The sequence below is a fragment of the Falco rusticolus genome, chromosome Z (genome assembly GCF_015220075.1).
Source record: "Falco rusticolus isolate bFalRus1 chromosome Z, bFalRus1.pri, whole genome shotgun sequence".
NCBI classification, from domain to species: Eukaryota; Metazoa; Chordata; class Aves; order Falconiformes; family Falconidae; genus Falco; species Falco rusticolus.
Window position 1 is genome coordinate 6,935,829 of NC_051210.1, and position 15,254 is coordinate 6,951,082.

A 15,254-nucleotide genomic window follows, 5' to 3' on the forward strand; every position below is an offset into this window, starting at 1 on the left:
TCTCCTAATCGCTGCAAATAAGACTGTTAACGCGAAAAGAAGAAAAATACATTTAGGATTGGTAGGAGCTGTAAAGTCAGCAATGTAAAATTCAGGAGTCACATAAAAATAGAACTGAAAAATAAAGCAGTCATGTCTCCATAGTCAATGAACTTCTATACTTAGAGAAGAAAAAGGGAGACACTCCACCTTACCACCTCTCCCGATATAAAACGTACTACAGAATCATAATGGAATGGTTCATTTTTTTTGAAGACTGAATATTCACTATAAACTACATAGAATAGACTGATTATGTGGAAAAGGTGAACATATGGTGATAAATCTAACAGATTTCACAAATGGAAAACCATTCTAGTTAAGACTATATGGACAGATCTCTAGAATACACATTTCTAGAGCTATCATATCAAATCCAGATTTACCAAGAAGGATACTGGTGACCCACAAGAATCAGACTAAGATGACAGAGTCAATGAGAATGCTTGTTAGAACGATTTTAGGTATTTTCATATTAAATGGTTCAAGAATATAGTGGTAAATAGTTTGGAAATACAACTTCAAAACTTTCAGGGATTGTTTTGTGGAAGAATTGATGGCACAGCAAATAAAAGGGAAAGTTGTGAATATAATTAAACACAAGAAGCTGAAATAAAAATTAAAATAGCTAAGAACTAAGAAATGTGGATTGTATTATAATGCAATTCTATATTCTACAGGAGGAAAAAATACATCACTCAGTTTCAGTAGATGATATACTATCAAAAGACTGAAGGTCAGAAGATCTTAAAATGAAAACCTAAAAAGGTAGCAATTTATCAAGGCCAGAGCGAACATGCATGAGTTTCTGAGAATTGTAAGGACAAACTAATCCTTAAGAGGAATAAAAAGTAGTAAGATTGATTTCTTTTGAAATGCAAAAGCTTTGGGGGTTTTTTTGTTGTTTTTTAAATATGACTGGAAAACTACTTGCAAAAACAAAATAAATGGATAAAAGAACTAAAAGATCATGGTATTAGAAGCATAGTTTCTGCAAAGGAAACTCAGTCCTCACTGATCTGAGCATCAACAAGTAAGCAACATATTGACATTTATGCTTTTAAATGCATTAGAGCAACTCCTTCATGTTGCTACGAAATAAACTGAAGCATGGTCTCAAGACCTCAGAATCTGTTAATTTTCTACCAGAGATGTTTACCAATAACGAGGACACTATGAAAATTCTGAAAGTCTCATCACACAAACCTTGTTCTAGGCTCACTACCTTTCCTGGTAGAAAAACAGAGAAAAGTAGCACCCTTTGCCAGCTGACCATCACTGAATCTTTCTTGCTCAGAAAGTTATAGCCTGAAGCTGGTTAATTCGGACCAATTAGCATCAAATCATTCGGTTTGGGGCATGATGTCGGAGAATGACTTTTGAACCCAGCTTCAGAATATCTGAATGTCACAGTTCACCTTGAGCTATGACAATTCTGGGTTGTAGTTTAGATAGACAGAGGTCAATGATCTCTTTATGACACGCAGAGAGCAAGTGTCCAGAGAACTGCTTCTGTATCTGCCAGCTACATTCACTCCTGGAGACACTGTTAGGCTGTTTGCAGATACTGGCAAAAGTGAATAGAACTGTTCTCTGTAAGTGTAATACATCCAGTTTTCAGAGTCCATTTAATTTTTCAGTGTCTGATAGTAACCGTAATTACTTCTTTTCCTGGAGAGCCCTCACATTTGGAACCCCATAAAATGCCATTTTGTTATTGCTAATCTTCAAGGCACGCATGGAAATTTTTAGGAGGTTATTAGAAAGAGGAGAGAGAGATATCTTTGCTGTTGGCACTGGCTACATATATTTGAAAGACATATGATCATGTGTCTTTCACTTGTCTTTGCTTAATATAGGTTGATGCTTCAAGTAATGTTGAGTAGAGTTGGGGCTGGATCTAAAAAAATGAGCCTGGCCTTAGCCTGAGTCGTACGTATGATTTATTCTGAACAGGGAGCTTCTGCTTGCTTCTCTGAGCCAGTGTTCGGCGGTTGTGGAAGGGAAGAGCTGGCGAACATGTTTCAGCTGGTGGCTATAATACTGAACAACTAGAAAAATGACACTTGCAGCAAGCATCAATTCACTTAATGAAGAGAGTATATGCTTATCACATGTTCTGCGATCATCATGAAAGCCCCTTGGTCTGAGGATGAGTTTAAGGTGCTGACTATGACCTAATGAAAGTAATAAATAACCTGTGCTGGAGGAGCACCTTTCCCTCTGAGAATGCAGTTGCTTCAGTGCAGCAGAGACATGCCAGAGAAGAATCTCTTAAAAAACAAACTAACAAACAAAACCCACAAGAAAAAAACAAACCAAAAAAGGAAAAAAGGAATTAAGGAACATCTACCAGATTAGATTGATTTCTGTACATGGGACAACCACAGCACCTGATGACCAGCATGCGAAGGGTCAACACGGTATCAAAGATCTGTAATACCGTATTACCATGTTACTGGAAAGTAAGCTCATATTTGAGAATGTGGCTTACTTATTTTGAGACAGAATGCTTGTAAGATCACTGTCTCACATATCTTCTCCAAATTCGTGTATTTACTATTCAAATACTATTCTTTTTTTATTGCTAAAATTCTGAAAATATTGTATCAAAATTTCTTATGCAACAACCATTTTTCCACTGAGCTATGCAAGAGCACACTCAATTGTCTATGCATTCACTTTGAGACTGGTAATACATTAAATGCTATTTCTATAGCATGACCTGACAGTCACTCCATACGAAACAATAAATAACACAATGCTGAAAATACGAGAGAAATGAAAGATAAATCTACTTTTTAAGAGGAGCTACTACTTAACATTTTTAAAGACTTCTTTTGTACTTGAAAGACAATAAGAAAGCCTTTGATTTTCTACATACCATTTACAGAGGTTTAACTATATATCACATAAATGCTTTCAGTTTTTATCCAAATGTGCTGTTAAATTACCCATGTAATTATCCCAAGAGAAATCATTATACTTTTTTATTGATAATTTCATTAACACTTTAGAGGGAAGAATTTGGTTGTATTTAAATTCAGCTGTCACAGTCTTTATTAATACAATTAAAGGGATCATTTCTGTATTATACTGGAGGGTGGATTTTTTTGCAGAAGTGTTTAATTACTGAGTTAAAGCAACAACAGAAAGTTAATGAGCAAGGATATAGGCAATAATCTACGGTCAAACTTGAAACAAAATACACTTCTCCCTGATCCCAAAAGTAAAATCTGTTTTAAAATACACTGCCATTAAAATGAAATTACAACAGTTCTTTCTAAAATGGGTGACATGACATGACAGCTGTATATACTTTAACAAGCCCTCCAATAACAAGCAGTAGCACTACATTGAGTAATCAGATAAAATCTGTTAGAGATATATCTTAAAGACAGGTATATTCAAATACCTGCTTACAGAGCCTTGTAAAGGCAAACCAGATATCACTTTTGATATACCACTATTATAATATCTTATTACTTCAATAAATGCAGCACCATCGCTTCCTTGCCTTTTGCATGCATTACAGTGTTGCTGAGCCAGCAGGCATTATATTTATATACAGTTCCATTGATTCAAATTGAGTAGGACCAAAATAAATTTGCAACTGGCAACCCAGGCATAAAAAAGTGGGGAATATGGACTGCAAATTAAAATTAATTTCTAGATACGAAGTTCAAAACTAAGACAGATGTGCTAAAGAAGGAAACATAAGATCAAAGTACTGTAAAGAAATTCCTCATCCCAGGTGAAGATGGGACTGTTCTCATCTGCTTCAGATATTAAAGAAGAATTTTTATTATCTTGAGCATCCATACTTGGAAAAAGATAGGAATTAGGGAAGATCAAGAATTAGCAAATATAAAAATCCAAGCAAATTCATATTTACTGCTTTTTGACAGAGTAAATTAATTTTTATCTACAGGGAGTTTATCAATTTAAGGACAATCTGGGGGGAAAAAAATTAATGGGGAGGTGTAAGACCTCTGACTAGACTCTTCTTCATTCCAGGAGATCCACACAGTTTAAGGAAGAATGATGTGGAAAAATTGTATGGGGACTTCATTCTTTGGCTTCTTATCATGGTTTTTTCCCATCAGTGCAGGTGAAAAGTCCAGTGCAGGTTGATTAAATAATAAAACCTTCACTTTTAACACTTTACGACTGTCTAAATTGCAGCACATCATAACTGACTCTTTGCTCCAGATAATTTTTGTACTAGAGGACAGGACTGGAAAATCATGAATGGCCATTCATTTATACGCAGAAAGTCCCTGTATTCATTTCTTCTATTACAGCTTTGTGCACATTTTATGTGTACAAAAAATTGTAATATTCAAACTATTTACAATTATCATTGTAATCAAATCTGTGTGTCCATTTAAATGAACTCCTTATTGTATTAAAATGAGCAAAAGATGAAAACAGCATCAGATTTTTGGTTTGCTTCCTAAACTGAACAGTATTCACTGGAAAACAAGTAAGTATTTTTGTTTAAAAAAAGTTAAATCAAGAATGGAAACATGCCAGGGTTTTGTTTTTCAACTCAAACAGAAAGACAAAAGTTTAAGAATGTTTATAGTTGTGTCTAGTTTAACAGTTTCTTGTGTTGGATGTGACTTTCACAGTCTGTTGGCAGTTTGCAGAAAAGCCATCACACCTGTGACTTGGTTGTTGATTAATGAGTCTTTCAATTCATCGCTACCATCTGAAGAAGGGCCATGGCCTTTCTAAGCTTCACTGGTTTATTCGCCTTCAACTGTAGTCCTACCAAGGTATCTTCCATAAAGAAAATCACACCTGGTTAAGGCTAATGAAAACCTCAATATGTCATTTTCTAGACAAGTCAAAAAGCATGTAAAACTAGACAAAAGATGTATTCAAGCAACATGAATGCAGTTTTGTCATAACCTGTCAATCTAAAGACTAACATTAAAAAAAAAGCTTTCTTCAATGACATTTTCCAGTGTCAACTATTAGAATGACAATTCTGAATTCCCTCTTTGCTACATGATGCAGGATGCATAACGGTTTCCCACTCTTCAGAAACAGTAAATTTTCTTGTTAGATCCCAGAAAAAAGTTTACAGGGGAAAAAAACCCACACCAAAACCCAAACAACAAATAAACAGTTTTTCTGGGCCAGATGATCTGTCAGCATCAGACACCCCCAAATCACAGTACCTATGCAGATTTTAAACTGACTACTCACATCACAGTACCTTTTAAAAGCACATGTGGAACTGCCTGGCTCTGCTGTATCTTCAAAACTGTATCATGACTGTAAAACTTTCAAGCCCAGTTTGACTTTGACAACTGGGCCTGGGAAAGAGGCAGTAAGATCTTTGGGACTTGTCACCCCTTATGAAGCAATCAGCTGTTGAACCACGGTGAGCCAGGCAGGACAGAGGAAGTTCATCCAGGAAAACCACGTGACAAAGCCAATAACCCGTGGGGACGCCATCGCTCTGAGACTACAACGGTCTGCCAGCACTGCAACAGCCACCAGCCTTTACTACTTCCTCTGTGCTAGCAAGAGCAAACATTTCAAGGTCAAGAGAAAGCATTCTGTTGTTACCCATCTCCTTCAGAAGAAAATTATGGGCTTACCAGTTCCTAAGAAGACTGTAAGGTAATTCAAATTAGCTAAGCAATCAAATGGAACTAAAGCTGAGCCCCTCCCCTCTGTTGACACCTTGGACTGCGCACATCAACAGTTCCCACAGATCAGCTACTATAAGGCATCTTAAAATTTAGACAAAAAAGCTAAGTTCTACTCTTGGCTTTGCTACAGACTAATTTTGCAGTGTAGAAGAAACCTTAAAGATGACTTCCAGGACCAGATTTTCCATCTGTTCAACTTTGATATTAATACTTCCTCCTCTACCTTACAGGGGATTTGAGTGTCTCAACTCATTACAGCTTGCAAAGAAATTGAGATCCCTGTATGGAAATTGAATTACCGTGGATTACTAGCACTTTGCTTGAAAATACCTTATCTAAAAGAAGCAGAAGGAAGAAACAACGGGTTGGTGGGCATAACAGACTTCTAGCTTGTTGGCTTGTGTCTTGTAGCCTCTTCCTTTGTAGGTATAGCAAGAAAGCCTATAGACGAGACGAGTAGCTAAGCCAGTGTGTACAGTTAGGGCAGTCAGTACTCTGGACAGGCATTAATACACACTCAGAACTTCTGTACACACTTACAATCACTTTTTATCCATTAAGAATAAAAACTTGGATCAGAAAGGTTCAGAAGAGGAAGAAGAGAAGATAAGAAAAGAAACATGATTATCTCCACTTAATCCTTAGTGAGCAACAGGATGCAAGACAGAGTTGAAAGGAAGGCAAATTATTTGCAGATGAAAGGAAGTACCTAGTCTAAAGGAAAGCCAGCCAGGTCATGGGATGCCAATCACCAGGTTAATTAGATAGTGACATAAAATGTTGAAGTGTCACACTTCCAAGTAATGATTTGTGGTTGCAGTATACAAAAATATCTAGTTATGTAGAAAAGATATATACTTTTAAAGAAACCAGTGAAAAGTGAATCCTAACAATATATGCATATATGCATTATTAATGCTAATGCATTGCACTTACTTAGCATTTTTTCCATCAAAACATTAGCAAAGGATATAAAAAAGTGGATAAATGTTACCTAATTATAAATGGGGAAATCACGGTACAGTGAGACATCATTAGAAGAACGGGCTTTAGCTCACAAGCCTATGCTCTAGCCAATAAGCTGTGCTTAATATGCTTTTGAATGCAAAACATGTATCACCAATACTTTTTTTTTTTTACTTTTTCTAGAGGCCAGGTTTGAGCAAAGGAAATAGCATCAAATTAAAATGAAACCTTATTAAAGTAAAGTTATAGTTGTTACTTCAAAGAGAGCTGATCAGCACATACTTCCATATCCTAGGTAGGCAAAGGCCTCATCGTAAAGGACTTAAGTATTAAAAAGGAGCTCACATCAACTAAGGTTAACTGGGATATGGCAGTCCATTCCTTTTTAGCATCTTTTGTTGGAGGCTGTTGTTGGAGAATATTGTTTTATTCATAGGATTCATCAACATGTCTGCAGGAGAGAGAGACTGCTAACAACCAGAAAAGTCTAAAGTATACTGCATATGGGAAGTCTCACCTTTAGCCTCACTTACTTGTGAAATTCCTGCTACAACTGTATACATAATAGTGGCTGCAGTGGCAGTCAAACATGTATGTAATACAGGGTATGCCGTCTTCCCTCTCACTTACTGATCTACATTCTGCCATCAATGCTTTAAAACTGCCAGGCAGGGAACTAAGCCTACCTCTGACAGATCCTTTAAGGTCAGAGTACAGTTTCATTAGCTATGTCAGAAGAGGATAAGCAGATGGAGGATAATCCTCATGTTGACGGATGTGACATACACCTTGTTATTGACCAACTCATTTATGGAAAAGGGTCCCTGCTTATCCAGAAAGGTCAAAATCAGGTTTTCCTCAAAATCCCAGTGGCTTTTTTTTTGGTACATCCAGCACTAGGGTTTAAACCTGACTCTGTGACCAACCAAGAGCAGCGCAATAATGGATTAATACCTTTCACCTGCTTCTTTTGATACTGGAACAATGGCATACTGGGATACTGCCTTTTATAGCCTCCCATGCATTTTAGAAAGCCTGTTCTCACATGCATTGTAAGGGCATCCATTATAATCTCACCTGAGCAGGTGGTGATTACTACAGTATTAATGGGATCCCAGTTCTTCACCAACAACATCATTAATAGTTGACTTGTAGCTGTAACAACAACATGGGTTTCCAGTACCCAGCAATTTGGATACAAAAGGTCTAGGAGCATTGCAGTTTAGAAGAAAGACTGACTAACACATCCAAAAGTACATTAGATATAACAGTGGCATCCTCTGCCATGCAGATATGGTCTCTGTCCCGCCTGGCATCATGCCAGTAACTGCTCTTCCACCATTTGTTTCGTCTACGAACAAAGTTGTTAGAGAACTTCCTACCTTTTAATATCCTAGGTATTTTCACTCATTTCTCAGACTCAGGCTTTTGTGGAGTTAAATAAAAAAATCCTTTCACAGACAACAAAGCACACACAGTTTGCTGACATTCTTTTCAATTTCAAAACTACATAATACATTTTTCCATGTGTTGATAAACTAGATTTTAAAGGAGCACTTTCTGGATATCTAGATAATCAACAACACAATGAATATAAACATTTTCTATAAATAGTTCACCATATGGCTACCATTCTCAACAGATGGTGTCTGTGTATCCACTAGAATATACAAGAGCTATGCAGATTTTGCCCTGCAATCATTCAAAATTCTAAACAAGAATTTTTTACTTAATTTCAGTTTTATTAAGCTTAATCAATGGCAAAATTTTATCACCTAACTCCAGTATGGGGAACAAATGCCACAACTACATCAACAAATCTATTTGCAAAAGGCAAGTAGGCAGCCCTCACCCAACACAGTCAAAAGCATTTACAAAAAAGAGAGACTAGGTACAAGATCAGCTTCCAAGATCAATTTCCACAGCATAGAAGGACCTTCTTAATCTTAGGGCAGCATCCTCCTGCCAAGGACAGTCTTTACCTTCCTAAAAAGCAGTTTCACCTGCAAACAGCCCAGTGGTTTTTCAGGTAGAATGCAGTCTGGGCTATTCTGAGAAAAACTTTTGGCATCTGAAGGACTTGAGAGCTTGTGTGTATTCTGCAGTAAATGCTACTAGAAAGCCTACATATTTTCCCTAGTTTTAGTAGAAAACAAACTTATTAATTTTTTATCGTTTCCTTAAAGCCAACTTATAAACAGTTCCAGGTTTTCTACTCTGCTTTGAGAAGCAGCTGGGCAGTTAGGAGTATTTGTCAAAGGAATACGTGACTGGAAGTAACCCACTTGTTCAATCCTGTTTCAGGTTAAAACTACTTAAGCTCGTATCACTGTGCAAAGACTTTCTGGAAAAGTCTTCTGAGCTACACTGCTTGATCTGTTGGAAATCATCTTCTAATTTCCAGTCTACATGCTTTTTGTGGCAATTCTTAAACACTTGAACAAATATTGGTTTTGATTTATTTAATTTTTCTAATTAAACAAATTTTAATTTGTTACTGTTCCTCACCTGGTCTGTTTATGTAAACCAACATAATCCCCTCTCAGTTACTAATCTGTTACACCTCCTAGTCTTAAGATATTGTACCTCACTGTCACTGGCTTTGCCAGTCATGAATCCCTCTCTGTCTGTTCCTGCAGCTCCCAGCACGCTCCTGCTCGCACGCACACCACCACATTGTTCCGAGCAAATCACTACTTACTGCCCTGGGCTGGCACCTGTGCTCCATGAAAACTCCCTAAGCACAGCAGAGGGAACCCTAGCCACTCCTCCTCTGAAAAGCATATTACTGAAATATTGTAGAATGGCTTCACATGTTCCAAAAATGAGTTGTTTCTCATGATTATAGTGAGTGGTATATAGGTATTCTCTATAGTAATGTGTCCAATGCACCTGAAAGTCCTGTAGAACTGCAGAAGGAAGGTCACATCTCAAAACCCAGAAAAATATTAATATCTTATAACTATGTACAAGATATATTTAACTTATATATCAGTATAAAGGAAAGTACACAAAAGAGAAGGGTAACATATGGTACTGTGCTTTAGGTTTGTGCCTCAGTGTCAACAGCACACCAGCTTTTTGGCTACTGCTTGCACAGCACCAAGGCCTTTTTCCCACAAAAAGTGGGCTGGGGGCATGCAAGAAGCTGGGAAAGCTGACCCAAAATGACCAAAGGGATATTCCTTGGCATATAAACATCAAGCTCAGCAATAAAAGCTGGGGGAATGAGGAAGAAAGGGGAATGTTCAGTTACAATGTCTGCCTTGCCAAGTAACCGCTATGCCTTATGAATCCCTGCCTTCCAGGAAGCAGCTGGACATCTGCCTGCTGATGGGAAATAGTCAATGAATTCCTTATTTTGCTTTGCTTCACTTATTAAACTGCCTTTACTTGAACCTATGAATTTTCTCACTTTTTCTGTTCCAGTTCTCTGCCCCATGCCATTGTGGGGCAGTGGGTGGGTGACCAGCTATATGGACGTGGAGCGGCTGGCCGGGATCAACTCACCACAGTCACTAATGTATTTCCAAATGTGATAATATGCACAAAGACAGTGGCCAGACAGTTAAAAGGAACAGATTATAGTTGATACATTAAACTGCAGAAACAGTTTCCACATGCTGATTTAGCCAAACAATAACAATTTTTCCTTTATGAGCAGGACAGTGATTAAAATTTGAGATACATGTGAATTAAAGAATAACTAAAAGCACATGGTCTTCTTGTTTTAATGCAGGTGTTAGAGGTAAGAAACTCCCATTTGGTACTGAAATATCTAAGGATGTACAAGTGAGTGCCAAGATTTGAAAAAGCAGCCTGTATTCATGTATGTATGCAGGACATTTTTTAAAACTTGAGTAAATCTAAATTAGCTGAATGTTAATGGGCTTATTGCTAAAAGATGTTATTTCAAATATAATTGAAATCTAGGTTTTAATTTCTATTCTTCCAGCTCAAACTAAATGGAAAAAAAAATAAGAAGTAAAACTGGAAAGGAAAAGAAAGGAATCCATCTATATGGATCCTTTTTCCTCCTGTAAGGAAAACTTTGCAGTTTCTAAAGGTATGAACTGTAAATAGGGATGAACATTAAGTCTTCTATGTTACTGCTTACTGTTCAACTTCAACAGGCTTTTCCTGATAGCATTCTATATTTGATAACCTTGAAATAAAACAGCATCATTAACTATCCACATCTTTCATTTGCAAAGTTTCCTAAGCACTTTTACTTTGAGGATCATAGGAGTGTGTGGATTAGATTCACATGCCCACTTGGAGCCAACAATGAGTAGTACACAGCAATTCATTCCCTTTTTAACCAGTCCTAAAAGCCTTTTACTTTCCTAAAAGCCTTTTACTTTCCCCTAACCACCAACCAATTAATTTGCCTACCGCTTGCTGGCTCTGGGACAATGCTCCCATAACCCCCTCCCACCTACCTCAGTCATTAACTAGGTTAGGGGAGCATTTCCCTTGTAAATGAATCCCCTAAGCATTTTTACTTTTTTTTCAACCAAAGAGAGAGCACAGCATACTTACTTTACTTAGTATGTAACAGACACTATTTCTTTTTAAGACTAAAAAAAGGAAATAGACCCCAATATCACCATGAACAGGTAAAGATATTTTTGCCTGCACAGAAGTAGTCGACAAGGGAAAGCTTTAGCATCTGATAAGGAAAAGAGTAATTAACGTATTATGGCACTCCACTTTATGAACTGGATAGTTCTGACTCTTTACTGCCCTTAGTTTTGTTTGACTCTTCTCAGGAGGCAAACAGTAGAAACAGAATGGGTCCACCATACACAGGAGGTCAAAATAATAACAGACGCATTCAGCTTCAGCCCTAACTCCTGAGCACAAGTAAGCCAGAGGTTTATGCAGTCTTAAGAAGGAGCGTGAAGAGTCACCTAAAGACAGGGCTCACTCAAGTCACTGCAAAGCTTACTAGAGTAGCCATGAGACCAGTGAGAATTGGCCTAGCCAGCTGGAAAACACGAGCAGACATTCTTTAGCTATGCTAAAAATTCAGTCACGTAAAGACAAGCTGTGTTGGAGATGTTGGTCGCTATGGCAGACACTGGATTAGCAAACCTACTTAATGATCACAACGTGTTTAAACAATCTGTTGGTCTGTAGAGAAGAGTGGTTTAAATAATAAAGCCATAAGCTAATCATTAATGGCTTGCATAATGTCACTTCTAGAAGAGAATTTCCCTATCATGTAGAAGGGCAATGAATGGAGACATTTTCAAATTAGGAAGGATGAGAACAATTAGGGCACTTAATAATAAAAAAAAGAAAGATGCAACAACAGATGATATGACAAAGGCATTAAATACAGGGAAGGACAGTGAAGGCATATAACACGATTTCTTTCTAAACTCTATGAAGAGATCAAAAGAAAAATGAAATGCATTTCAAGATATCAGAGAAGATGAAATGTCCACAGAAAATGTTCCCTCTGAAATCACAGCAGTCCTCTCTGCTCCCTTTGGCTCATATTGATGACATCAACATGAAGGGAAGTTCAAGACCCAGCTTGAGTCTAGGGCTTCCTGGGAGAATCACTTTTAAAAGAGGAAACGACTTCATTTTTAATGAAGGACAAGTGTTAGCAATCAGCAGGAGAACTATCAAAGAAAAAAAATTAGTACTGAATTGTCTCTGCCGTTTAACATAAAAATGACTTGACTGGTACAGACCAAAAAGTCCGTGGGTCCCATATACTGACTGGTAGTGGGTAGAAGAAGGCATCAAGAGGGGAACAGAACGGCACATTTGCATCAGCTTTATTTTTTGTGCAATTGCATTAAAAATTGGAAAATAACAGTTTGGGTGGGGAAAGAATTAATAATAGCAAAATTAAGAGAGAAAACTAGAAATAGACTGTGTATTTTATATGAAATGAAGGAAGAATTAAATGTTTAATACTAACTGCTAGCAATAAATTGAGAAAAAGGTATAAAACCCCACAAAAACATTTTTGACATGCAAATTCACACACTTTTGAAACTGTAACTCTAAGTTTTTAAATACAGAGACAGTTCAGTTTAAAAGATGAACTATATGACCATATAAGATATCATCAGGAGGATTCAGAATTAAGAAGGGAATGTCAAACTTCTTAGTTTGCAACATGTAAGTTCTATAGTTTTCACAAGGATATGTGGCAAGTATTTTAGAAAAAAATACTTATCTTTTCCACCCATAATTTTACGAATTTTAGAAACTGCTATTTCTGATTTAACAAGTATCAGTTCTGCACTAAATATATGTACTTATAAATAAAGCACTTAAATTTTACAAGTAAAAAAGTGTGAAAATATTAAAATAAGTTCCATTAGTTAAAAACTATTAAGAAAATGCTTTCTATTTCTAGCTACGCTTCTCATGCCCCCAACTGAATTTAAGATTCATTGCAACTTGAGTAAACATCCCCTAAGTCCTGTGCTATACAGCTGAAATTTCCCTGAGCAGTACAGATTTGCAAAAGTTACTGATCTCTTTTTAAAGCACTATTTAAAGTCAACATCAACACATATTCAGGTCTGACACAGAAAGAATGTCTTAGATTCCTCAGAACAGGAATTGAAAACCATCTCTGTATGGATCAAATACATTAGACAATAATATCTCCATTTTAAAATTGCCTATTTAAAAATAAATGTATGATTTATTTTATAAATTTCACCAGTAAAACCTTTGTGTATTGACTATCATAAAGTAAAAAAGACAACAGGGAAGTTCAATTATTTGCCAAAATCCCATTACCTGTGTGTCAGCAGCACCCTGAAGGTCATCTGATTCAGTCCCAAATAACTTGGCAGCAAGTTTGACCAATCCCAGTTCCATTCAGTAATGGTTGACTGTTGATACATGGCAAGAAGCTATTGTTAGTTATTAATCAGTGTTAATATGATCAGTAAATTAAAGCTCCAGCTGTGATATACTAACCAAGAAGGAGGGGGGTCTAGAACAAGGACTCAGACAGATGATATCAATCATGTCCACAGAAGAAGGTTTTTATTCCAATAAGACAGCAATTAATTTATAAATCCATTTGGGGATGTAGCCATTATTTATAAAAAGATAAATCAATTTTTTGAACCGTTATTCTTCCAACTGTTAATGGCATTCTGCCCAACTACTTTGTCTGAGAGCTTGACTCTTTGTTTGAAAAGCAAAATAATTGGCAACTTTTTATGTAACAGCAATTTACATTTTCTGCTGTCAGCAAAAAGTTTGTCATGAAAAACTTGGTGTAGCTGGAATTCAAGATGTAACCTGTATCATAATTAGAGCAATGGTTTACTTCTCTATTGTTTTGTAAGGCATTCCAGTCACCAGATGGTTATTATAAACAGCATTAAGTCTAGACAATATGAACAAATATAACACCATATTGCTTATTAGATAAATAAAAGCAATCCACAATAATGGTGGGCAGACAAAAGACCACACATAACATTCTTATGTTTACGAACCAGTAACTCCTGTTGCACAATACCAATTTTCATTGTCAGTAATGGTCAAGTAGTGACTACAATTCAACATTCTTGGGAGGATGTAATTCAAAAATTATTGCTGTAACGCTAAACCAGCACTTTAGTAGTTTAAAAAAAAGATGAACCAAATCAAAACAATGGAAATAAACCTAAATAAGAAGAGTAAAGTATGTCCTGCAGTGCACGTTTTCTTCTCACAGACAACACTTGGTTCTTCTTGGAGAACAGAATCAGTGCAATCCCTCCCCTTCCTTCCATCGTTATTTTTTATCTCTTCCTTCTTTTAATGTAATTTTCTCCCTAACCATCATCTTTGGCATGCACTTAAACATAATGTAGAAAAACAAACGTGAAACACAGAGTGAGGAAGGAAGACAAGGACTAGCTAAAGAAAGAATAATATAGTATGAAAGTGGAAAGGGAACGAACAAGTAACACTGAAGATCTGATGAACTGAGAGAGCAGTGGGAGAACACCACCACAGGGGAGAAAACAGGCAACTGTTCTATACACTACACTGAATTCAAAATAGATAAATAAATATGGAGGAAGCACTTGTAAAATCAGGAGGGATAAAACCGAGAAGCTAAACAGCCAGTAGCAACAGTAAGTATACCAGATAGAACAGATAGTGATCGGTTCTGTGAAAAGATAAAGGATCAGTTTGAAAAAAAAAGTCACTCCAGGAAAGGAAAATAATTTCTTTTTAGCTTTTTTCTTCACTGATACTGTTGAAGAGTTGCATAGCCTAGACTTAATCTTATTAGACAATAGTGGAGCAGCAGCACTGGCAGAGATTAAGGTGTCAGGACAAATTGATAAAATCAAGTGCAACAAGTTACTAGGACCAGATGGTGATTATTCAAGATTTTTTACAGGAATGTAATAATGAAGTGGCTGAATTGTTAACAGAAATGACACACTTCCTAGAATCAGCTACTGAACTAGAGGGTTGGAAGGTAAGAAATTTACATATCATTAATAAAAATGCTAGAGTTGATCTCAGAATAGTGGTTCAGTGGCCTTTGTTTCAGGAGCAGTAAAATGTGTAGAAATGACGATGAAGTAT

The 15,254-nt window shown here is 36.6% G+C and overlaps 1 protein-coding gene across 3 annotated transcripts in view; it reads right to left on the reverse strand.

The window, feature by feature from the left end:
* Nucleotides 1–15,254, reverse strand: part of KIAA0825 (KIAA0825 ortholog) — a 252,837-nt gene that overhangs the window by 104,731 nt on the left and 132,852 nt on the right. For all 3 annotated transcript variants that reach the window (XM_037374639.1, XM_037374640.1, XM_037374641.1), the window contains one exon: nucleotides 13,452–13,546. In XM_037374639.1, coding sequence (XP_037230536.1) covers nucleotides 13,452–13,546 — 95 coding nt within the window. The remainder of the gene's footprint in view (nucleotides 1–13,451; nucleotides 13,547–15,254) is intronic.